At 35.7% G+C, this 21,939-nt stretch overlaps 2 protein-coding genes across 5 annotated transcripts in view; one reads left to right on the top strand and one right to left on the bottom strand.

Moving 5' to 3' along the window:
• The window catches only part of LOC129790865 (UNC93-like protein), a 1,060,245-nt gene that overhangs the window by 638,128 nt on the left and 400,178 nt on the right, over positions 1-21,939 (bottom strand). The gene's annotated exons all lie outside the window — the stretch shown is intronic.
• LOC129790848 (potassium voltage-gated channel protein Shaker) overlaps positions 11,251-21,939 on the top strand; it is a 92,126-nt gene continuing 81,437 nt past the window's right edge. For 2 of the 3 annotated variants that reach the window (XM_055828643.1, XM_055828642.1), the window contains exon 1: positions 17,625-21,552. In XM_055828643.1, the coding sequence (XP_055684618.1) occupies positions 20,957-21,552 (596 nt within the window). In that variant the 5' untranslated portion in view covers positions 17,625-20,956. Of the gene's footprint in view, positions 12,156-17,624; positions 21,553-21,939 lie in introns of those variants that run through there. The other variant, XM_055828644.1, reaches the window with a different exon arrangement.

The following is a 21,939-nucleotide window of genomic DNA, read 5'->3' as shown; positions in this document are numbered from 1 at the left end:
TTAATTGCATATATGTACATTGTTATTTAGAAAGGTGCAAAATCCGCACAATGAATTGGTAATAGAGCCCAAATAGAGTATGTATATGTGTACACTCATTTTGGGGGATGTTATTAATTAAACAGAGAATTCAAAAATAGGTGCAAGTGATGGTTTGTGGCTTGAAATTGTTTCAAAAAGGGTTACGAAAGCTCGCACAAATTGAATTACCTATTAATGAAATTATTACAAAGTTTACTCGTAAATTCATTTTTCTCCCAGGGGTCAATATCATGGGAATTTGTATACATTGTGGTATGATGTGGACATAGATATGGAGGTATTGAAGGAATTGAATTAAATTCCTGCTTTTTTTTATGAAATTCATATTTTTAAGTGAATTTTAACACAAAAATGTGGCTAAATTCGGATGTATTATGAACATAAATTTTCTGTACGATTTTTAGTCAAGTTTTTTTTTTCTAAAACTAATGAAAAACTCTCGCAAAGCTCAGAGAAATTATTGGTGTTGCAAATGTTAATTAAACTTATTATTTCTTCTTAAAATAATAATGTTAATTAATTTATTTATTTACTTAAAAATTTTCAACAAAAAAATAGAGAAATTAAAATGAAAATTGGCTCTATAAAATTAAAATAATTTAATTGGAATATTTTTGGAAATTATCATAACACTTCTCTGCAATTCTCTGCTTTTTGTGAATGAGACGAGCTTTCGAGAAAAGCTCTTATATATGGTTTTGAAGGAACTTCCATGAATTGGAGTAAATTCATTTCTTCAACAGGCCAGTCCTACTTGAAAATTACTTCTGTGTGAAATTTTAATTAAATTGCCAAAGCAACCAAAAGTGCAATAAATGCACTGAGAGGAAGTTTGTTCATGGGAAGAAAAGCTTGCAAGTTACAGAGAATGATTTATTCACCCCTCGACCTCACGATTAGTGTGTGAAAATTCCGCACGAGTTGAGTGCATTTCAGTGCCCAAATGTGGTGGGCTTGTAAATAAAATAAATTCCCATTTTGTATTCAGCGCGAAAAAGCACGATGAACACCCTTTCGTGTGGGGGAGGATGGGTGCTGAGAGAATTGTCGAGGGAGTAGAAAAAAAAACGGAGCAGCACCATCCATCCCATTTTTGCGGAAGTTGTTGATTTTTTTCTCTCTCATTCAAGCAGAGGTTCGAGCAAAACTACCACACAGTAATGAATCCTATTTGATGTATAATGCATATTTACACGAGAAGCGAGGGGCTATTTACTGTGTAACATAAAAATCATAGCACGAATGGTCGACAATAGTAAATCGATATTTTTATTAACAATAATTCCGCCATTCATATCCATTCCTCACGGATTGGCGAGAGCGTCTCTTCCGTGTATAGCATTCATAGAGCTTTGTGCAAGAAGAATTATTTTGGCAGAAAAACACCACATCGCAGAAAAAACTCTGACGAATGTCGAGAACTTTATATATAGGGGTTTTCCTGCTGCAGACATGAAGTGAGGTTTCTCAGCAATTTCCGCTTCTTTTCATTCACTTTTTGCCACCACCACCTCTTTTTTTCCCACAACTCACCCTGTCTGTCTCCCAATTTGGTCGTATTTTGTGGCAAAAGCTCACTATTTCACGCCAAATGTTTTTTTTCTTCTTCTCCATCATCTCCCACCAGAACATCCCCTATAATACCATAGAGGGGAAGAAGGTTTCCTTGTGGGAAAAATGCAATTCGCGCGCGAGGGCAATGTTTGGTGCGAAGTGGCGAGAGAAATGGGAAAAGTCAGCAATAAATGGGGTATAAATAGAGCATTATGTGATCGTATAAAAACAACAAAGCTTCAGGATAATATCCGCCCATTATGGGACAACTTTAATTGCGCCAACATCACACTGCCAACCATGAAATGCATGACTTTACTACCCCAATACACATTTTTATTTATATTGTTACAATTTAGCATTGCGTCGGGCATGATAAGGAGGTTGCTTCGCAGTGGCAAGGCTCAAGGGGGGCTGCCTGGCTAAATTGTGGCAAATATTTTAGATGGGTGACGAGAAATGGGGTTGAATTCTGGAGAGTCACTTGGTGAGTTATTTTCTCTAGCTTGGGGGTATTTTATTACGTTTCATTATATGCTGAGTTCCATGCTCCTCATCTTGTTCAAATTTAAAGCATATCAATCTTTGGGTGCTGAGAACAATTAAAATTAGACTCGGGAAATTTATGATCTGAAACAATTTTTCTTGGATTATTTCCACATTTTAATGTTTGTAGATTTAATGATTTTTTACATAAATATCTTGGGAGTAAAAAATTGGAGAAATTTTTATTAACTTCTATGTTGATTTATAATTAATTTCTTATCTCGACGAGGGGCTATGAAAATCGATATTTAATTTTTTCGTAGAGATGTCATAGAAAAGTGACAAAATTATAAATAAAATATTCATCAAATCAAAAAACATAACAACGAATCCCCAGTTCCCGTATAATATTTAAAATTCAATTGCCGCGTAGGTAGCTTTAAATTCACAACACGAAGCTTTAGTTTAGTTATTTAGCTTTAATTCAAAACAAACTAACTCTCATATGACAATACATATTATACAATTTAATGCCAACTCATTATGCAAATCGTACAAATTACCTTTATACGAGACAAGTGATTTTCCTGTTATATAACCAACAATTTACCTTAAAATAAGCTCATTAGTTTTATTACTTTCTATTATAATTTGTGGTAGTTTTGCCAGAGAAACTTTGTGAAACTAACAATGCGTAAACAAACATAAGTTTTCACGCAGATGGAATTAATCTACTTATAGAAGAAAATGTTGACTGAAGAAAACATAGGAAGAATTCTTCAGTGCTTCAATTAATTCAGATTGAAGCCTCTCACCCAGCTTTCTCGGGATATTCATTTGAAGGATAATCTCATTCTTTCACTTTCACTTCATTCTTTCACTTGGAACAATATAAAAGGATAGGAAGGCTCGAAAATAAATACAGGGTGAGCAAATAAACCATTCTCTCACGGATGCCAAGTCTAACTCGAGGAGAGCATCATTAGTCATCGGGATTTTGCTAAGAGTGGTTTGGGGGTGGAATGAAGGGGAGTCATTGGAGGAATAATTTGAATATAAATTTGATTTTTGTCAAAGAGTTGCTTTAAATTTTGAAATTTCATCGCAAACTTTCTCTTCGACATTTTCGGGCATTTATATAGGAGAATTTCGGAAATATTTTACCACACAGTCGTGGGATTTTATATAATTTTTGGTTGATGCACAGAGAACGAGCAAAAACCATAAATAATATCATGTTATGCAAAATAAGCATTTAGCGACATAAATTTCAGGAGAGACGTGAAAGCACTTCCAAAATGGTTTATGGAAATTTTTCCGAGCAAACTTCCTTCTGTCTATGCTTTTTTTTTTCCTCACAGCAACATTCCCATATTCTTCAAAATGTTTGTCATTGTTGTTTGGCGTTGTGGGGAGGTAAGGTGATGCGAGAAAACGCAAATAGGGGAATGGTTGCAAAAAGGGGGGAAAAAGTCTTCATTTGTGATGTTTTACATGGAAAAGTTCCTCAAAGTTTGACGGCTGAAGTTGAGCTTTTTCACAAACGTATATGTTCTGCTTTTGGGGGTAAAACTTTAAAAGTGGGCTCCTACATACACCTCCCGCACAGTCTATGTAGAGCCGTATATATACAGACATGTTTCCATTGAACTTGTAGCAATTGTCTCGAACACAAATTAATTAAGAACCATGAGTCATGTTTTGTGCTGAAGGAGTTGGTGTGATTTCGGCATGAGATCCCCCATTGTTCCGCCCTCAGCCATACATAAGTGATGATTATTGTCTTGCAATTCTGGTGCTTGCGTCATCTTTTGATAAAGTTTTCAATCTCATAGCGGTCCTCGACAGTTGTGGAGGCTTTTGTGTGACTCCGGGGCACAAGAAGTGATCAAATGGGGTTCAATGGGGCACAACTGGTATCGTTTTCATTGAAGACACAATCACTGGAATAAATTCATCTTATTCATCTCAAGTGCCAAGATATTGTTTAACTTATTTATATTATTTTACATTATGTATCTATCGCTGAATTGTCTAGCAAAAGTTTAAAAGCCTTAAAGTACGTAGACCTATCACTTTCAAGCTTCTTTATTATGTAATTGAATAAGATTACCTGAATATTGATAGAAACTGTAAAATTTACAATATAGTTAGGTAGTAAATACATAAACTTGCAGAAAAATTAATTCTCTAAATTTTCATACAAGGTCCCCCAAAAAAATATGTTAAATAAATTTAACTTTATTAACTCTTTAACTTTAAATTATTTTATTTAACGATAATTATCATATTTAAATAAAACAAAACATGTGGCTAATAAATTTAATATTACTATGATAAATTTTCAGCAATTTTTGAAAACTGTACGAGAACTCTATGCATTTATTGATCGCATAAATTAGTTTTTTATTTACACATATTTTGGCATAAATCATGGCAAATAACGTTTTTGAAAATTTATTATATTCAATTTATGGTAGGCAAATATAAAATATGTAAAAATATTTATAAAAATTAATGAAAAATAAATGGAAAACAACATTTAATATTTTAGGAACATATTTTTCCATAAATTATCATACAATATAGAGAGATTCTAAAATGTTCCATATTTCAATTTCAATTTAATTGTTCATATAAAATATTAGGACAACATTAAAACTTAGGTACATACTGAAGCATGGCATAAATTTTATACTAAATTCATCTAACTCATTCGACATGTTTCTAGTGTGGTTTCACGGTGGGTACCATTCAAACATTTATTAACAAACTAAAATGAAAATTCAACAGAACTAGCTATTGTTTATAGAATTAAATGGTTTATGCTATTAAAATAATTGAAGTGAAAATTTATTGTGGAATTAAATATGCAATTTCCTGTGGCGATAGAGGGAAATGTTGAAAAAAATCAATTGTAAGAAATTCTTCTGAAATGGATACAAAGCCCTCTAATTCACGAGGAAATTCTTGGATTATTTCTCTTTCTTTTGGCATGAACAAAAGAATTTTCTACTTATGGCATTGTTTTGGGCTTAAGGTGCTCTCTTGAGTGCAAAGCACGAAGGATTACTAAAGGATTCATGAGTAAAGTGTTTGATATCAAGAAGAGAAAACATTTCTATATAAATGAAAGCTCATTGTGGGTGGGCTTTCAAGGAGCTTTTTTTTAAAATTCACTCGAGATAATCTTATTTATTAAGATTTTTTTCCTCTAAATTTAATTAAAAATTTATGACATTTCTTGAGTTATAAATTACAAAAAAAAACATAAGTAATTAGCAGAACATTTCCATAGATTTTAAAGTAAAGTTGAAATCTTATTTTTTTCTTTCATAAAAACTCCGTCGGTTGTTTTATGCAGGAGAAGTTTATCCAAGAAAAGTTCCAACTGTTAATGATATAATGAATATTTGAGTGTTTATAGGGGAATTTAGCAGGAGGGAGACTGTATGTTTTTTATGACTCTTTTTAGTGATACAAGAAAAGGCAGTTTTCACGTTAGTATAGTTCCTCATTGCTGCTCAACATGGCGCTTTATGTATACGTAAATTTCCTCTTAGGCAAATCATCAACTTTTCCCCATCCTCCCCTTTCAATTAACCTCACACTGATGTTCGTAACCATCCCTGTTGCCGTGTTGTTGCTGTATTTTTTTTTCTCTCAGCAATAAAATTAGCACACAGGAAGATAATTAGGCCATCGCATAAATGAACAGCAAAAAAGGCAGAAAAAAGGCGAATGGGGGTGGTGGGATTTTTAGCGAGTCATCTTCGCCTGCCCACCCAATTAAATATCAATCAAATGAGCAGAAAACTCCCCACAATACCCCAACTACTATATCAATATTATTTAGACACAGTCATGTCCATACTTCATTCTGAATCAAGGATTTTAATACAAATGTCGATTGATACACGATTATTTGATGAATATATTGAAAATAATTTACAAACGCAAAAGCTTATCTAAATGGGTGTTCTAACCGCATAAAACATTAATCACACACATACAGAACGTATTAGAATTCACAAATACATCATGTTCATTTTCATAAATTTACAGAGAATATTATTTATTTTATACGACATGTTTCATTTGCAATAAATGACCAGTGGTTGTAAAATTTCACCACAAAATGTATTACAACATTAATAATTAAATATTGAGGGTTAAATTAACGACTATGGCCATCTTATGTGGGAATTATCAACTTAGAACAGCATATAAGTAGAGTGTTTTTCCTTCTCTTCATTTAACCATTCTGAAATAAAAACCTCCGCTTAAGAATTAAAGTCTGAAAAAAGTTCTAAACGTAGAAAAACTCTCTCAACAGTACGTACCATCTTTTTTTAGGAGCTTCAAATGAGATTCACATAGAAAATGTTTATCAAACTAACCTCCCAAAAAGACGTTTCATAAACTTTTCCCTGCTTTTCCGCAAGATTTCCCCGCTGAATATACGGCCCAATAAAAAGCACCTCATTAATTCGAATGTTTTTTCCAACAAAAAAACACCACACAAAGCTTTCCTTTTTCCCACATTTCCCATCCATGTGACTTTGTATTCTCTCTTCACACAAACAACAACAAAAAACTTTCCTGGAATACTGGAATAGTTAAAATCGTTGCGAGGTTACTCCTTGGGGTGTATAGTAATTGAAATCACACGTTATGGGGTTCATTTGGTAATTAGACTCTCACCCTGTAGAGCATTCACTTTTGCAGCTGCCAAAAAAAGCCAGAAATCGCATGAATTATTCATAAGGAAGCACAGAGGGATGCGCGTAGGAGGTGGGGCACGAAACTTTCTCACCACCAGAGCAATGTGAAGATATTTCTGTGCGAGAAACACAACGTATTATGAAGAGAACAATATTCAATGCTTTCTCCCGCGCCAGTGATCTCTATCTGTATAAAGACATGAAGTAGGGATGTATTGGTGTGTGAAGGCAACAGGTTGAAGAGCTTTTTTATAGCAAATTTTTTAAAGTAAAATGAGGATCTATTATACATATATTATCTTCTTAATATACAAAGCTGAAAATTTTGTTTGTTTGTTTGTTTGTGGCACATGAACTCCTCCGAAACGGCTGGGCCGATCTTGATGAAATTTGGTAGGGGGGTAGAGGGGGTCAATACGAGTTGCAAGCGTTATATGGGATTCCGCCCCAACCCCCCTTTATAGCGCCCCCACAGAAAAATTGATTTTTTCCTATTTTCTACTGCTGAAGGGTCAGATAACGGGATTTTTTTATTTTTAGAATTTTTCGGGGTACCGTATGATTCATCCCCTTACTAATATACGCCCCCCCTTTTTTATAGCTTTAAATGGAGTTTGCTCACACGTGATTGGGGGCTCGGGTTGACTAGTTTGATTGATGCTTACTTTTTTTTCTGCTCTGTTCAAATTAACCTTGCATCATCGAGGCTTCACGAGGCTGTGACGTAAAAGCACTAGGAAAGACAATAAATAAGCTTTGCAAGTTAGGGCCAGTCTTGAATCCGGATGTCCACAGAAAATTCTTGAAATTTTCGCAGTCTGATCTCAAAATCATCTAGAAAAGATATTTTTTAACAATATTCCTATTTCTTCCAAAAAGTTCTAAACTAATTTGAGTTTGTTTTTTAATGCTTCAGAGGAATACGTTCGAATTATTTTGTTATTCTTTTTTTTTTAATATTTGAAGGATTATGGCTAAATATTCTTTATTAAAAATGTGTGTTTTTTTAAATTTTTGTAGTGTATATTCAAAAAATATATTTTTTTTAACAAAGATCAGTTTTAAAAAAAAATTGGATCTTTTTTAGAGTGTTCTCTAACATTATGTAAATAAAAAATGATAACAGAAATAATAAACAAAAATTATATAAGAATAAGTACCAACACGTCTTAGCTTTTAAGGTGTCACTGCTCTTTGTCTATACCCGCAGTCTTTTCTTCGAGGAAAGTTATTTGGCAGCCCCTTGGAAGTTTCTTTTGGCGCCGGATAACTTATTTCCGGCCCAAACTATGCACGACTAGATGGCGCATTCGGTCACATGCTGTCTTTTCTGCATTTTCCCGCCCAATAATGGAAAATATTTATACGCTTTCCCACCGCAAAATGTAAATTAATTTTTACCCCCATGTGCTCCCCTATGGTTATCGGGGTAGTTTAATCACACCATGTTGTTTATGCTGGTTGGAAAAATTCAATTAAAAACTACGTCATTGAGGGAAATCATTGCTCTCATGTATTGCTTATGCTCTCGGGAAAATTCTCTCGTTTCTCTCCATCTCGCATTTCCTCTCTCTTCGTACTATTTATTTCACACGTACATAGTGGCCTTACATAAGGAATTCTTCAGTGACGTCATTGCGCAATGCGACACGGTATGCGTTTTCAATTTAGTCTCTGACAAAGAGACGGCAATTGGGGTTTTTCTCACATGAGTAATTCCCATAGATAGCAATCGAGCTTTGGGTAAGATTTGCAACAAGGGATTTTATTTCCATACTCTCCAATTTCGCGCCCACTTGTCGCTTTCACCTGTGAAACTTTTACCCCGTGTTACGGGAAAAGCTGTATGCAAAACAATGTATAAGGGTGAGCTTTTGTGGGGAGAAAAGAGCGCGCTAAAAAAGCTGCAGGGATGAGTAGAGAAGCGGAACCGATTGCGAGTTGTCCGCGGAAAAAGCTTCCCGTACCGGGCGCCTCCACAGCTCTCAAACCAAAAGGAGAAAAGTTTGTTCATAACAAGGAAATGCTGGCAAAAATCAAACGCATTGACCTCGAAGCTAAATTAATTCTTTATTCGTGTGACAAGCAATCAAGGAGAGGGGAATAAACAAATTTGTGCAACAGATTGAGGGCAGAGTAGCGTGAAATTGTGAGACAATATGCAAATGCCCCGCGATTTAATGGGATTTATGTGGATTTTAGCTGAACGATAAGGTCACAATGATGCTACAAGGGATGAATTTGGGTAAATTGCAATAAAATGAAGCCCCAACCTGCTTCTTTGGGGCCTTCTACAGTTGGTTCATGAAGCAGGATTTTCAGGATTTTTGAGGATGTCGAAGGTTTTATACCCTAAGCTTTGTACGTCCTGCTTATACTAGGCATAACGGTCACAGAGCTGGTGAAAAAAAATCTCTAAATTTTAATGCTTTTCAAATAGACAAATTTGAACAGAAATTGCTAATACATCATTATAATTTTTAAAGAGTTTTTTTTAAATCTTTTTAATGAGCGATTTGACAATTTATTTTATTTTTTTTTTAACCCTTTTGCGTTCGAATGAAATACAAAATCATTGAAAACTTCGATGTTTTCATCAAGGTATGCGTTTATTCTTTGGTTACTCTCAGTAAGACATTTCTCAGTAAAAATGTTTTTTTTCGCATTTTCTTATGAAAATTTAACGTTTTCCTAACTCGGAAAAACAATTAAAATGATTTTGAAATATCTTAAAATCTCTGAAATTCTCGTATTATAATTTTCCAGAAAATTCAATATCTTATCCTAAAATGCTGAACTTTAAATTTCAAAAATAACCATCAAGACATGCTTAGTAGGTTTTGTACGAGATCCTTCCAACATATTCAACTTGTGGAATTTCAGAAACTTTAGGAAATTCAAAAAAAATCCGAAATATTTTTTTTTTAAATCAAGTGTCAAAATACAAAAGACAATAAAATTCTTATATAAATCTAAGATCACTAGAATAATGGAAAGAAAAATTGATTGCACCTCTAGAAACGTAAATTAAACAAACATTTCTGGAAGCTTCTAAACTTATTCCGGACCGATTTTTTTATTCCGGAACAATGGATTCTTGCTACCAATTGGAACCTTAAAATCGTCACAGAATATTATTTATTGGACTTATCTCGATGAATTTAGCATCTATGTGTAGGGAATTTTAATTACTTTAAGATAGCAGAAAGAAAATCTCGAGAAAAGTCTTTTCTTTGGAAGATAATTGAGGTCAAAGTCAGAATCCAACGCGGAGGATCAAATTGGTAATAACTACCAGTCAAAATTCCATACATTTTAGCCATGGTTTTGAGGTTATGTTTCCCCATATTTCCCAAATAAAGTACCCTTGTTCACTTTTCCTCTGTGAAAATAAATTAATGTGGACTAATTTTATGGCCAGAAGTGACTAAAAAGTTACTTGAAGAATCAAAGTTTGTGATGATTTAGGCGCAATAATAAATTTTTGCAAAATTTTAGCTAAAAAATTCGTTTTAATTGGCAATTTTGCATCGATTTTACGCAATTGTTTTTCAGTGACGATTTTCTTAATTAAATGTTTAGTAATTAGGTGTAGAAATGCTTGAAGAAGATTAAGGATTAGTGAAACTTTCGATCCTCGTTCAATAAACTGATTAATAATTAATTATTGAGTATATTTTATCAGCTGGTAGTTATTACCAATTTGATCCTCCGCGTTGTGCCATATGTTGGGTCCTCCAAGTGTTAAATACATAACAATAATTAAAATTCATTCGTTACATTTTGTTCAAAGAAGCTCTAACAATATTATGATTTAGTATTTTTAGGGAGTGATTTCTAGTTAGTTGATAGATTTGAAAAAAAAAAAGAAGTTTTAACTGATTTTCTCAAACAAACTCTTTTCTTGAATCTATTTAACCACCTGGATGTGCTTCAGTGGTTCGCCAAGTTAATTTGAATAAAGAATGCATACATTTTAAATTTAAATATGTGTTGTACATACATATGTATGAACAGTACACATATCTAACAACTTGTCCAAAGTATACTACATGGACCAAGATTCATAGTTCCGTTCCAAGATTTTTTATTTCTGCATATCAGGCGCCACCGTTATGTACTCTTTTATGCAAAGTAGATAAAAAAGTCTCTTGAGACACTATCTCATGGAAGCAGTGAGAATCCCACCACTGACCTAGCGCAGGATTGGGACGTGTGTTTAATATTTCAATTTTTCTTATGAACGAAACCCATTCACCGAGGCCTAGATATGTATCCAACTTTTCACATTCATTATTGCCAAATCGGTACAATCCACTTCCGTTGTTTATACATTTTTCTGGGCTCTCGCCCAATACATAATTTCTTACCACTATGTGCGCGTTTGAGAGGTTTTGAATTTTGCGATTCTCAATAAGAAGCCATTCTGTTGAGAGCATTGTCACGTGAAGTGCCTTTTTGGTTGATGGGAGTTTGGGTGTTTGGTTGGTGTGATTTTTTCTTCAATCGCAATTTAATCAAGCCAGCCGGCTAGGTGGTCTCTCGGGGGTCGAGTGATATTAATAAAACATAAAGGAGACAACGCGGTGGATCCTTGTGCCGCAGCATCCGCGCGGGAAGAGTCTCGAGAACCCGGCAGCTCATTAGGCAGGGACCAGATTACAATGGCCCGCAAAGAGAGCGCAGCGAGCATGATCTCGCGGCGCTCATGATTGTGACGATGATACTCTTTAGTTTTTCTCGACAGAAAATGTTGTGTTGACTTAAAATAAAACTCATTCCCCACCTCGTGAATGTGGTTATATTGTGTGAGCACTTTCTAAGATTGTAGGTGCACATCTTCAATCTCCCATCCCGACTAGTTACGCGACTTCTGCAGACCATTGCGCGGGTTTTTCTTGCCCCCTTTCTGTACGCGCCAAAAAAGGGTGAAAAGTTGCAGTGATGCAGTGATTTTATCTATGAGAAGATTGAACCTTCCCAAAGAAAAAATCTAAATTTTCTTGGAAGAATCCCAGGATTAAGTGATTCTGTGTGTATGTGAGATTAGAACAATATTGTATCTATCTGTATATTTTTGTTCGACGAGTGTTTCTGAAGCAAAAAAAAAGATAAAAGAAATGTGGTGAAAAGTTGCGATGGTGTTGTGAGGAAAATTGGCCAAGTGAAATTGGCACAAAATTGTGGGTGATGAGAACCATGATTGATAATTTTGCGCTCCCTTCGAGTGTGTGTTATGAATAGGAAGCAATTTGCTCCCCATGCTTACGTAGCCCTTCAATGGATTATTCTGATGGCATACATCTCAACACAGAGTGCTTCAGCGAACCCCACTGGCGCTGTCCCAAGGTAATGTACCACCATCCAGCAGTGCTGCAGATTTACGCGCATCCGTGGATGGAATCCCTTTACAGATTTTTCCCCATTATTTGTGGTATACCGCAGTGGGGAGTTTCTTACTTTTTATCTTTCTGCTGTTACAATGTGTTTGTCATTAACAATGAGCCCTTTGACGTACTTGGCAGAAAAGATCTTATTCTTTAGCTTCTTTTATTTCTTCGCTGTGTATTGTAGCCACTTGGCAATGAGGGGCTAATAAATTGTCTCTAAAGTGGTGTAATTAGTCTTGAATTGAGACAACATTGCACCTAAGTTGGAATGAAAAATTGGCTTTGAATCCTTTTGAATAGTTCATGCAACAAAAAGGATTTAATTGCAATTTCTTAATGGAGATATAAGACATGACAGAGGGCTTAAAACTAATTTTTATCATTTCTAAATCATTTTCAAAAATCTGCTGTACTGAATCTTTTGTAATTTAATCAACGAAACAAATGTGTTTCATGAGGCAAATTAATTGTTCCGTCGTGACACATTTTACTTAATGTTGCAATTACAACAAAGGTTTGATTTCCTTTGTTAATTTTTTAATTTATTTTATTAATATTTTACATGATTTTCGAAATGTTTCGCGAATCTTTTTTATTATCGCGAGTTTCACACGCAAGATTCTTAAATTGTTTTGCAAGTTTAAAAAAAAATTGTTTTATTAATCTAATTTATGAAAAAATTCCAGAATCTTCAAATATTTATTTAAAATATTTTTATTTTTTATTTTCTTAGCTTAGAAAATTTTATCAATGATTTGTGATTCTATTTTTTTTAATAAAACATCAAACAAATGCTCAAATATGATTGAGCAAATCAGATTGATCAACTATTGGTCAATTATAGATCAACTATTGATCAAATTTTTGTCTATCAATTTATTGTCAATTCATTGACTCAATTTTGAGCTCAATATAATTTTTGACAAAATTTGTTAACTGGGTAGGATTTGAAAAGATATTTTCTTCATCAAATTTTCTGTTAGGTTTGAAAAAAAAAAAGAAAATAAATAAGAATTTTCATTTGTTACATAAAATGCAGTAACTATTAGCCCCTAGTTTGATACATACGACGTCTTCCCACCTTACTCACATTCAATGAGTTTTCAAATATTTTTGGCCTAAATCCAATACAACGGGAGTCATTTTCAGTGGTCCACTGAATTTTGCCTCTGCGGCATTATTTTCTCCCGTAGCATGTATCTCCTTTTGTCATATACTTCATTGTACCAAAAAACTTGTAACATCTCTCTTCGAGGTGTGGGAATGCCGGGAAGGCGCGCCGGAAAGCACAAAAACAATTTTCTCGCCCCCAAAATACTCTGACACACTGGTAATTCGAGCGTGAAAATTTGCCATGAAAATTTTAACACCCTCAAACTGTTGCAAATTCCACGGCCAAGTGCAGCATTGTTTTTGCATAAGAGAAACAAAATAAAAGGACTAATGCATAACAATGGGGGAACAGTAGAGGAAATGGAAGGAAAAAAAAAGAATAATTTTCTGCGAACGAGCAGAGAGACAAATTGTGCGGCCAATTTGCGCGAATGCACTTTTGCGGGGTCTCGCACACATTGTAGACATTTTAGCCCAATTTTTATCCAACGCACGCAAGTATAAATAGCACGACGAGATCTATTTCGGTTGTGAGTGCTATTTTGAAAACAATCACACGATGAGATTTTAATACATCGCATTGTATATTTACATACGCTGAGAGATTTTTTACGGATGGGGGAAAAGTGTGTGTTGTCTCGCAAGAGAGGCCGAAATTAAAAGCAAAAGCCAGTCGCCACTTCACAATTTTCAGGAACATCCTCAAGTAAAATTATCACAAATGTGGTCGACTAATTAATGAAATGTTTATTTCATGGGCAAGTGATGTTAATTTTACTTTTAGAAAATTGTATATTTCACAACCATCTCACACACCGTCTTGGCGTCACAGACAACGTTTTTTTTCACTTCTTTTTTCTCTTTCTGCATGATTTGGGAAAATTCCCGTCACTTCTTCTATTTTATTGCATTCATTTTTAGAAGAAAAGTCTCTGCATAGTTTGGAATTTCCGCTGCAGCAGCTGAAAGTTTTGATTTTTCCTTCATAGCAGTTCTAAGTAAGAAAATATATTTTCAATGTGCTGAATATTTTGTATTTATTTTAGTTAAATTTCGTATTTTTGTAACCTTTGGTTTCAGTTTCTGCGTATAAAGATTATTTATTCACTGATGATTTATGTAAATAGTTATGGTTAACTATCGTATTTAATTAAATTGTATTCAAAGGAGTCTATGTATTTTAGGGAATTTTCATTTAAATTTTAATGATGACACTAAAAAATCTAAACTAAAACCTGTGCAAAATATTTTACTACATTATAAAACTGTTCAAAAAAGTTACCAAAGTCTTCGTATATTTTTTAGTTATTTATTTTATTTCTTTATTTTTCCTTTTTTTGTAGTTGTAATGAAAACAGTTAGAAAATAAATGAAATCCATATCATGTTTTTCAAATAATAGTGAAAAAAATATTTAAATGGAAAATTGAAAAAGTCATTGAGCTTCTTTTAAATGTTTAAACGTTTTTTTTTTTCATTAAATACTTTCAATATTATCTTGAGACATACTTTGAGAGCACCAAAAGACATAAACTTCCTTAAATAATATTGATTAAATCACATTGAATAGCAAAGATTATTCCGGTATTAAAAGCAAATTTTATTCAATACACCTGGATAGATGTTGCCTTATGCTTAATAAATCGACTCATAATACCCCACCCTCCCCCCGTCAGGGCTTATAGGTAGTTGATGCTCATTCTTCCTTGAACAGACTGTTTTCAATGTAAGAATCTCCATCCATCTTAAACTTCCTCATCGACAACCTACCCTAACAAACTGTGCGCATGAAAAATATCTATTGAGAAAAGAAGAAAAGCGGATTTGATTCAAATTTTTCTCCCTGATTCCTTTTCATTGCAAATTCCTGAGAATTCCCAGCTCACTGATAAAGCCCACCATCTGTCTATGGCTACGTTATATACATTCGCTATCTCCTGAACGTAACACATTATCGCGACGTGTAGGACTTTTATTCCAGGTGGAGGTATTTGCATTTCAATAGATAAAAGATGTCGTTTATTTCGTATTACACTTTCCTCTCTCCGGTGAGACGGAACTACAGGGATTTCGGGTTAAGGGGTGGTATGGGTGGGTGGGGTGAAAAGGTAGCTTCTCTGGGTTGGGAAACATCGTCGCAGGAGAAGGTTGAGCTGTGAGAATGTAAATCGTTCATCGATGTATCGATTCCATGGAGGGTTTCTGCTCTATGCATACATATGTTATGTATATATCACCCTTATACCAAGAAGCTCCCTGGCATGATATGAAAATGTCGAGTATTTGCTGTTCTCATCATCACAATGACAAACAGTGCGGGAGTCGGTGGTTCTGTAAATAGCAGAGAAAATGAAATTGTTCTTTTGCTGGTAAACAGATGCCTTCCAAACCCATTGTACTCAATTTTCCCCGTGATTTTCCCTATAAAGCTCCCATCCCCGGCACGGAGGGGGCGGGGGTGCTTTTTGGAAAATATCTCGTGAGAATTACCCTCCCTAAATTAGATTTCATATCAACACTGTGACGACGTGGAAAAGTGTTGGGAAAAAAAGTTTGTTCAATGATAGTGAAAATTAATTGAATGAAAACTACACAAACATTTATTAACCATAAAATATTTCTCTCTGTATCGCACATTTTTTCCATTCTTCTCACATTTTCAACTCCACACAACCCCATACCACAGGTCGCCACGGCACCACCCTGCCCACCCTGAAAAGCATACAGGAAAATTCCGCCACAATGGCAAACTGTTATACAATGGAGGCGCCTGGTGCCAATAAGCTTTTGTGGTGCTTTCACAATAGAAGGGAAAAACATGCAAAATAGACTCATATTTCCTTGAAAATCCGCTTCGATGGAGACTTTTTTTTGCATTGCGTTTTTGGAACCTCGCACGATGCGAGAGATCCTTGTAAGCTCTTGTTTATGTTTTTTTTCTCACCATCTGTGGCCTCCTTCCGCGCCTCAAAGTCGATTCACCCAGCTACATGGCTTATTGATTTACAAAGGAGTTAATAATTGAAAACAATCAAGCTGGGTAGTAGAAATCATAAATCATTTCACAATGTACAGAGTGAATTTTTTCAAGCCTTCATGCTCTTTTATTGGATTTTTGATTGGGAAAATGGACAATTTTTCCACATAATGTTTTTTTTGTACCCTCGGCTGTGATGAAACATCAATTTTTTTCATGTTTTATGCGTTGTATGTTTAAAACCGGAAGTGCCTGCTGATTTATATGAAAATGGGTTCTGTAACAAAAAATGTTTACAAGAAAAATACACGAAAATTAATTTCCGTATAACGGTACAAAACAAACATTTAAAGGATTTAATTGGTTATAAAAAGAAAAACATAAATATTTAGAGAAAAAAATTATTAAAGGCTTCGCAGTATTAATTGATCTTCTAAGAAGCTCTATGAAAATTATTTTACAAAGTTTAAATCATTTATTTATTTATCAGTTACTCTGCCATTTATTTTTATGTTTAATATTTAATCAGTTGATCGATTGTGTATTATTAAAAATTCAAGATTTTTTTTCTGTAATTTGTACAGAAATAAGATTTACTGGCTGTCTTCTTTCTAAGAGCTTTTTCATCGTACAGGTGATTAAAATCTGCAAAAACAAATTATTCACCCGAATAACAATTTATTATTAAAAATAATTAATAAATCTTCCTAATTCCTTGCAATTTGTAAACAAATTTTCAAACTTTTAGCTGTGTTTCTTTCAGACACAGCTTTTGTGTACCGAGCAAAATCGAAAGTCGTCAGATCGGGCTCAAACTTGGTATGAGCACGAATTAGGGTCCCCACATTCCAAAAAACGTATGCGCCAAAAATAAGATTTTTTCCGGCCGTCCGTCCGTCCGTCCGTCCGTCCGTCCGTCCGGCCGTAGTATAACGCTAAATTGCAAGAGAACGGTAATAGATAGAGACTTGCGGTAAACGGCAAAGTTTAAATATCGACCGGAAGACATCCGATTATGAGGTCAAATCCACCCCCCCACCCCTCCGTCCGCCATTTTGAATAACCTCAAAATTTTGTTTTCGCTATATCTCAGCCCCTGTAATAGCTAAAAATCTGAAATTTTTATATGTTGTAGGGGACATCAAGAGCTTTCCAACGATACCTCATTTTTGAAAATCAGTCAAGCCGTTTAGTCAATATGGCCGCCACAATTTTTTATCGAAAATCGATCATAACTCGAAAACGGCTTGACCGATTTCGATCAACCCAGGCTCATATGAAAGCTCTCAACAAGCTCTACAACTCTCTAGAACATCCGAAGTTCCAAAAGTGACCGCTAGAGGGCCAAAAATCAAAAATAAAATTTTCGATGAGTTTTCGATTAATATCTCGAAAACGCCATTATCGATTTGCTTCATTTTTTGATATGTTATAGCTGACCATATTATCTAGCTCCATGCCAAAAATGAAGAAAATCTATGCCTCCGTTCTCGAGATATAGCTTTCCAAAGTTGGCATGTCATATCTCGGGTTCTACAAGTCCGATTTTGATCAACTCAATTGCAAATGAAAGGTTTCGTGAAGCCCTACAAATGTCTAGAACATTGCAAGTTCGAGAAATGACCGCGAGAGGCGCTAAAGTCAAAATCAGTATTTTCGAAAATTTCGAACTCGAATATTTCGAAAATGCCATTATCGATTTACTTCATATTTTAATATATTATAGTTGAGGTTAAGACCTTTCCAACGATAGCTCAAACTCGAAAATCTATGGAGCCGTTCCCGAGATATGGCGTTTTAAAGATTTCTTGGGGGATGACTTTTCAACTTTTCCCGACTTTGCATGTATTTAAACAAATTCGCGTTGTAGTTTGCTCTCACAAAATTGGTACACTGAAAGAAACACAGCTCTCGTAAGCTTGGTCAGCTTACCCGTACATTTCCCATTAAAAGTATCACTACACTCAGTTAGGAGTAATAAGTTTGTCTTAATTGCTCTTTACGCTGTAAAAACTTTGAGCTACAATAAATTTCTTTCAGCTTGCTTTCTATCAAGCTTTACATTTTGACTCCACCATTTGGACAAAGATTGAAGGAATCTCAGTGGTACTACATTATCAGAAATCGGGTCAAACCAAATTAGACAAATGGAAGCTATTTATCTTCCTTGCTAAAAAAATGTATTTTTTTGTGCCATTCCATGGGCAATACAATTTATTTTTTTTTAGATAAGAAAAGGACCGAAAGGACAATAAAAATGTATGTGGAAAATTTGACAATTTTTACATCTCTATCAAACTATTTTTTACAGCGTCTGCAGGGAGCAAAATGAAATCCGTTTAGGAGTTATTGGTTTTGTCATTCATGTCAGATTATGCGTCGTAAAATAAACACCATTGGTGGTTGCAGGAGATGATTGGGTGTCAATGGGTGGGTGATCCTTTTCATCCCTGCTGAGCACCGTGGTATATGCTCTCAAAAAGTCACCAAGGCGGCTCGACACACTGTCGCGACATTTTCAACCCTCCGCACACACACCTCGTTTACTGTCGCGTATGCTCAGTTGGTGTTCTTGAAAATTTCCAAGGGTTCCCCCCTTCCTTTAACCCTTGTGGAGGAACTAAATCGACCATACCCGCAGGTAGTTACGGCCCATTGAGGCATTGTTTTAAATTAACACCTAAAGGGAGGAGAATAAAATTTAATTTATTGGGTCATTTCCTCAGTGTGACCACGAAGGGGAAAGTGATCCGCTCTCTCTGACACATCAGGGTACTGTGAGCAAAAAAAAAGAAGTGGTGGAGCTTTTTTCTCCGAGAGAAAGAGAGAAAGAGAGACGCCCTCGCAAGGCAAAAAAAAAGCTCACAGAGCGTCAATGTGGCGAATACAAATTGGTGTAGAGAACAGGAAGGAAACACAAGCTAGAAAAGTCCTCGATGGTGGTGGTGAGTCTAAATCTAGACCCCGCATCACCCCCAGATTGCCTGCGATGCCGAGGGTAGAAAGCTCTGGTGGTTGCTGGAGTTCAGTTCACTTTCAGCCAGGCTCGTGTTACGAGGTGAATGCGGAGGTGAAGGAGGAACAAAAAGAGCAAGACAACCACTGATAAGGGAGCACGGGTGTGTGATTTCGTCAACCCTCCCGCCCCCGCTATTTACCCCCGTTTTCTCCCCCACATAGCTCGTGGATTTTGATGATTAGAGCAATTCTCACTTTGGAGCATTAGAGAAGGGAAAAAAAGCTCCTTGGGAGTGTATGGCGTTTCATGGTCAAAAGTTGTTGCTCATAAGTGAAGAAAATTGATGGTGGCAAAGTTGCGTGGAAGACAAGCTTAGTTTCACTTTCAGTACGCCCGAGAGACATTGCGGAAATGCAACACGTTGGGTTGCACACTGTGTGTAGATATCAATGGAATTTCTAATGTGCGCCTACCGCTTTCCACCAGCTATTCTGCCCCTACAGCTGGGAGCTTTGAGCCCCTAGGAGGAGCAAGTTTCGAGAAAAAAAAGTGATGAGAAAAACTTGAGGGTGACTCTTTGTGGAAGTTTTTGTGCGGTGTTCGCAAGTGCTATGAGACATTTTACTAGTGGGTGGACTCCCTGACATTGTTACATAACAAACCGTCCCCCCTCATAAGCAAAAATTCAGCAAGAATTCAAACTACACGGTGGACTTGATGAGAATTTATTGTGAGTGTTTGGGAATTTGGGATAGATACAAGTGCAGTGGAAGTAAATAAATAAGGAAGAAATTTAGGAAAGTCTTTTTGGACACTGATAGGAGTAGGAATTTGGCTCTAAGTACCTTGGAAAGTTGCCAGGAGGCAGGTGTGCATATCAAATACGGAAAGATTCTCATTGATTTGTGGAGCACATCAAATGAAAAGAATTTATAAGTTCTTTATGGACTTTGCCGAGTTTCTCTGACTATACGGTTTCATTCCTTGAACCAGAAACCGTTACAGATGTGAAAATTTAAACAGTGAAATCGAGAAACTTGAAGATCTAACATGATATAAAGAGAATCTGGAAATATTCAACCTTAACTTTTAAAAGAATTTTTAAGAAAGTCAGAGCAGACAACTAGAAAATTGTTTTGAGTCTTGCACGTTCAGATTTTGCTTAGTATCAAAATTCAAATTGAACGCTGTTTCTAGGAGCATTATTATGGTTCAAACACTTTGAATCTAGAAGTTATCTACACAAACATTTCATCTAAAATTATAAGGCATAGAATAATAAAGAAAACAGAAATGAAGTTCCACACTTAAACTGCTGGTTTGCTAAAAACGAAAAGGATAAAAGCTCTAGAGCTTTAGAATATACTAGCTAGAACTTATAAACTCATAGCTAATAACCTAGCTTGATAATTTACCTTTAACTAGAAAGCAGGAGTTGCTAATAAATCTACTAAAGGATTCCTAGATAAAAATCGGAAATTCAAGGATTCTCTAAAAAAAAAAACGATAAGACCTTGATGTACTCTAAACCAAGACTAAAGATCTGAGGAAAAAAAACCTAGAATTCTGGCATTAAAAGAAAATCTGGAAGCTCCTTTCTCAGTTTGGATGCAAAACCATCCTAGCATCGATATTTCATCTTGGTGTTTGGGATCCGTGGTAGTCTTAATTAGCGCAGAAGGTGCGCACGTACTCAAAGGAAAATCCTTCGAATGGGGGCACCCAGTACAGGAGCAGAGTCCCTACAATGCTGCGGGCGGGATGGTGGACACCAGGTGCAGCATGTGCCCGATGCCGAGGCGAACAACAATAGGCCCGTGGATGAGCAAGAGCAGGAGGATCAACGCAACAACAATGAGCTACTAAATAACAATCACATCTATCTCAATCCCTACTTTGAGAGCTTCTACACATTCATCGATGAGACACAGACCACGCTCCCAATCACCGAGGCTACCAACACACCGCTCACGAATCGATCTCTCCTGAGCACCGCTGATCTTAGCATCGCAAACGCAAGAGATATTAATAGCAACACGCCATTAGAGCCAATTCGGTGCAATAGGGCGAAGGACAAAATTAGACTGTTGAAGGAGAAATTTGTGAAGGGCAAGAGGCAGAAGCGCGACGATAGACCCACTAACCCATTGCCCGGTGATCTGTGTGCGAAGAAAAGTAAGCAAAGTGTTAAGGTGAAAAGGAAGGACGCAGTGCCGGCCAGAATGCGCGGTGCATCAGGACGTGGTGGTGATTCCGATCCACTAATGCGTCGTCCACGTCGACGGATTGCCGACAAGTCGCCCAAGAAGTATGAACCCACAAGAGATACGATAAGACAAAAAAACTATATATAATTAATAAAATGGACTCAATGCCTAAAGCTTCCGTATGTTTTGCTTTGTCATCTCCCTCGGAAACGTCTCATTTTTGAGTTGCTAAGCACAAGGCTTTGTTTTCAGCTTTACAACATGCCAACCCAGGGCCGACCGTATGCATTGTTAATGTTTCAATGTCTGAGGGAGTGACTGTTCTTTGTTTCCTAATGCTGCAATTAAGTCGCAACACATACATATCAAAATGCACAAAGCTTAATTGAACTTTTGCCCCAATGCGAAGGTTTTCTGCTTTCACGAAAATTTCACATTCAACGAGAGCTTTTTGAGAAATTTTGCCATTTATATTTCATTGCTTCTGA

The sequence above is a fragment of the Lutzomyia longipalpis genome, chromosome 2 (assembly GCF_024334085.1).
Source record: "Lutzomyia longipalpis isolate SR_M1_2022 chromosome 2, ASM2433408v1".
NCBI lineage: Eukaryota > Metazoa > Arthropoda > Insecta > Diptera > Psychodidae > Lutzomyia > Lutzomyia longipalpis.
Note: the sequence above shows the minus strand (reverse complement) of the source record. Positions and strands in the feature narration are given on the sequence as shown.